The sequence below is a fragment of the Malurus melanocephalus genome, unplaced genomic scaffold (assembly GCF_030028575.1).
Source record: "Malurus melanocephalus ecotype Western Australia unplaced genomic scaffold, MMel_1.1 scaffold_1229, whole genome shotgun sequence".
Taxonomy (NCBI): Eukaryota; Metazoa; Chordata; class Aves; order Passeriformes; family Maluridae; genus Malurus; species Malurus melanocephalus.
This window is the reverse complement of record NW_026624461.1, coordinates 28,447-31,655: the sequence shown is the minus strand read 5'-3', so window position 1 is coordinate 31,655 and position 3,209 is coordinate 28,447. Positions and strand designations below refer to the sequence as shown.

The following is a 3,209-nucleotide window of genomic DNA, read 5'->3' as shown; positions in this document are numbered from 1 at the left end:
TGGGATTTGGGAATTCTGGGATTTGGGGTCGGGAATTCCGGGATTTTGGGCCCATTCCGGGATTTGGGGTGGAGGATTCTGGGATTTGGGGTCAGGAATTCTGGGATTTGTCCCCATTTGGGATTTGGGGTGGGGAATTCCAGGATTTCGGGCCCATTTCGGGATTTGGGGTCAGGAATTCCAGGATTTCGGGCCCATTTGGGATTTGGGGTCAGGAATTCCGGGATTTGTCCCCATTTGCGGTTTGGGGTCAGGAATTGTGGGATTTTTCCCATTTTGGGGTTTTTCAGGGTCAGAAATTGTGGGATTTTTCCCGTTTTTTGGGTTTTCCAGGGAGAAGGTGACGCGGGCGTACCGGAAGTGTTTGGGGTCAGGAATTGTGGGATTTTTCCTGGTTTTGGGTTTTTCAGGGTCAGGAATTGTGGGATTTTTCCTGTTTTGGGGGTTTTTCAGGGTCAGGAATTGTGGGATTTTTCCCGTTTTTGGGTTTTCCAGGGAGGAAGTGACGCGGGCGTACCGGAAGTGTTTGGGGTCAGGAATTGTGGGATTTTTCCCGTTTTTGGGGGTTTCAGGGTCAGGAATTGTGGGATTTTTCCCGGTTTTTGGGTTTTTCAGGGAGGAAGTGACGCGGGCATACCGGAAGTGTTTGGGGTCAGGAATTGTGGGATTTTTCAGGTTTTTGGGTTTTTTCAGGGTCAGGAATTGTGGGATTTTTCCCGTTTTTGGGGTTTTTCAGGGAGGAAGTGATGCGGGTGTACCGGAAGTTGGCCGTGCTGTGTTTGGGTTCTGGAATTGTGGGATTTTTCCCGTTTTTGGGTTTTTTAGGGAGGAAGTGACGTGGGCGTACCGGGATGGGATTTTTCCCATTTTTGGGATTTGGGATCAGGAATTTTTTTGGTTTTTTAGGGAGGAGGTGACGCGGGCGTACCGGAAGTTGGCCGTGCTGTGTTTGGGGTCAGGAATTGTGGGATTTTTCCCATTTTTGGTGTTTTTCAGGGAGGAGGTGACGCGGGCATACCGGAAGTTGGCCGTGCTGCTGCACCCCGATAAGTGCCTGGCCCCGGGCAGCGAGGACGCCTTCAAGGCCGTGGTCAACGCGCGCACGGCGCTGCTCAAGAACATCAAATAGGGGATTCTGGGAAAATTCCGGAATTCCCAGGAAAAATTCCCAAATTTCCATGGAATTCCAACCGAAAAATCGCCAAATTTCCACAGAATTCCCACAGAAAAAATCCCAAATTTCCACAGAATTCCCACGGAAAAAATCCCGGATTTCCACCGTTCCCAACCTGCACGGTGATGCTCAAGAACATCAAATAGGGAGAATTCCCAAATTCCTGGGAAAAAATCCTGAATTTCCATGGAATTCCAACCAAAAAATCGCCAAATTTCCACTGTTTTTCCATGGAAAAATTCCCGGATTTCCATGGTTCCCGACCGCAAGGTGCTGCTCAAGAACATCAAATAGGGAATCCTGGGAAAATTCCGGAATTCCCAGGAAAAATTCCCAAATTTCCATGGAATTCCAACCAAAAAATCGCCAAATTTCCACAGCTTTTCCATGGAAAAATTCCCAGATCTCCACCGTTCCCAACCTGCACGCCGCTGCTCAAGAACATCAAATAGGGAGAATTCCCGAAAAATTCCCAAATTTCCATGGAATTCTAACCAAAAAATCGCCAAATTTCTGCAGAATTCCCATGGAAAAAATCCCAGATTTCCACCATTCCCAACCCGCACTGCACTGCTGAAGAACATCAAGTAGGGAATTCTAAGAAAATTCCTGAAAAATTCCCAAATTTCCATGGAATTCCAACCAAAAAATCACCAAATTTCCACAGAATTCCCACAGAACAATTCCCGGATTTCCACCGTTCCTGACCCGCACTGCACTGCTGAAGAACATCAAATAGGGAATTTCCGGAAAATTCCCAGATTTCCACAGAATTCCAACCGAAAAATCGCCAAATTTCTTCAGAATTCCCACAGAAAAGTTCCCGGATTTCGTCAGAATTCCCACTGTAAAATTCCCGGATTTCCACCGTTCCCAACCCGCACGGTGATGCTCAAGAACATCAAATAGGGAGAATTCCCAAATTCCCAGGAAAAATTCCCAAATTTCCATGGAATTCCAACCAGAAAAATCACGAAATTTCTACAGAATTCCCACGGAGAAATTCCCGGATTTCCACCGTTCCCAACGCGCACGGCGCTGCTCAAGAACATCAAATAGGGAGAATTCCCAAAAAATTCCCAAATTTTTGCAGAATTCCCATGGAAAAATTCCCAGAAAAATTCCCAAATTTCCACCATTTCCAACCTGCACCGCGCTGCTCAAGAACATAATTTCTGGGCATTTCTGGGTATTTATGGGTATTTATGGATATTTATGGGATTTAACAGGAATTTATGGGATTTAATGGGAATTTATGGGAATTTATGGAATTTTGTGGGAATTTATGGGAATTTATGGAATTTAATGGGAATTTATGGGATTTTGTGGGATTCAATGAATATTTATGGGATTTTATGGATATTTATGGGATTTTATGAGAATTTGTGGGAATTTATGGGATTTAATGGGAATTTATGGGAATTTATGGAATTTAATGGGAATTTATGTGATTTTGTGGGATTCAATGAATATTTATGGGATTTTATGGGTATTTATGGGATTTTGTGGGAATTTATGGGATTTTGTGGGAATTTATGGGATTTTGTGGGAATTTATGGGATTTTGTGGGTATTTATGGGATTTTGTGCATATTTATGGGAATTTATGGGAATTTATGGGATTTAATGAATATTTATGGGAATTTATGGGCATTAATGAATATTTATGGGATTTTGTGGGATTTAACGGATATTTATGGACATTTATGGGATTTTATGGATATTTACGGATATTTCCTGCTATTTATGGAATTTTCCGGGATTCCCTCCATCTCCAGACATTCCCCGCCCTTTTCCCAATCCAGGGATGATCCCAATCCCTCCGGGAATTTGGGATTTTTCCCTTTTTTCCCTGCTCCGTGCAATATTTGGGATTTTCCTTTCCATGGGATTTTCCCTCAAAACAGAAACAAATCCCAAAATTCCCGGGATTTTCCCCCTCCAGATCGTGGGAAATCTGGGATTTTTGGGAATCGTGGACAAACTCTTTTTCCTCTTTTCCGGTTCCTGACGCTGAAATTCCTTCCAGAAAAATC

At 43.7% G+C, this 3,209-nt stretch overlaps 1 protein-coding gene across 1 annotated transcript in view; it reads left to right on the top strand.

Annotated features, from left to right (window-relative positions):
• Positions 1 to 1,235, top strand: part of LOC130586631 (dnaJ homolog subfamily C member 27-like) — a 13,941-nt gene extending 12,706 nt beyond the window's left edge. Inside the window, exon 4 of the mRNA XM_057387502.1 lies at positions 907 to 1,235. Coding sequence (XP_057243485.1) covers positions 907 to 1,129 — 223 coding nt within the window. The 3' untranslated portion in view covers positions 1,130 to 1,235. The remainder of the gene's footprint in view (positions 1 to 906) is intronic.
• The last annotated feature ends 1,974 nt before the right edge of the window (positions 1,236 to 3,209 follow it).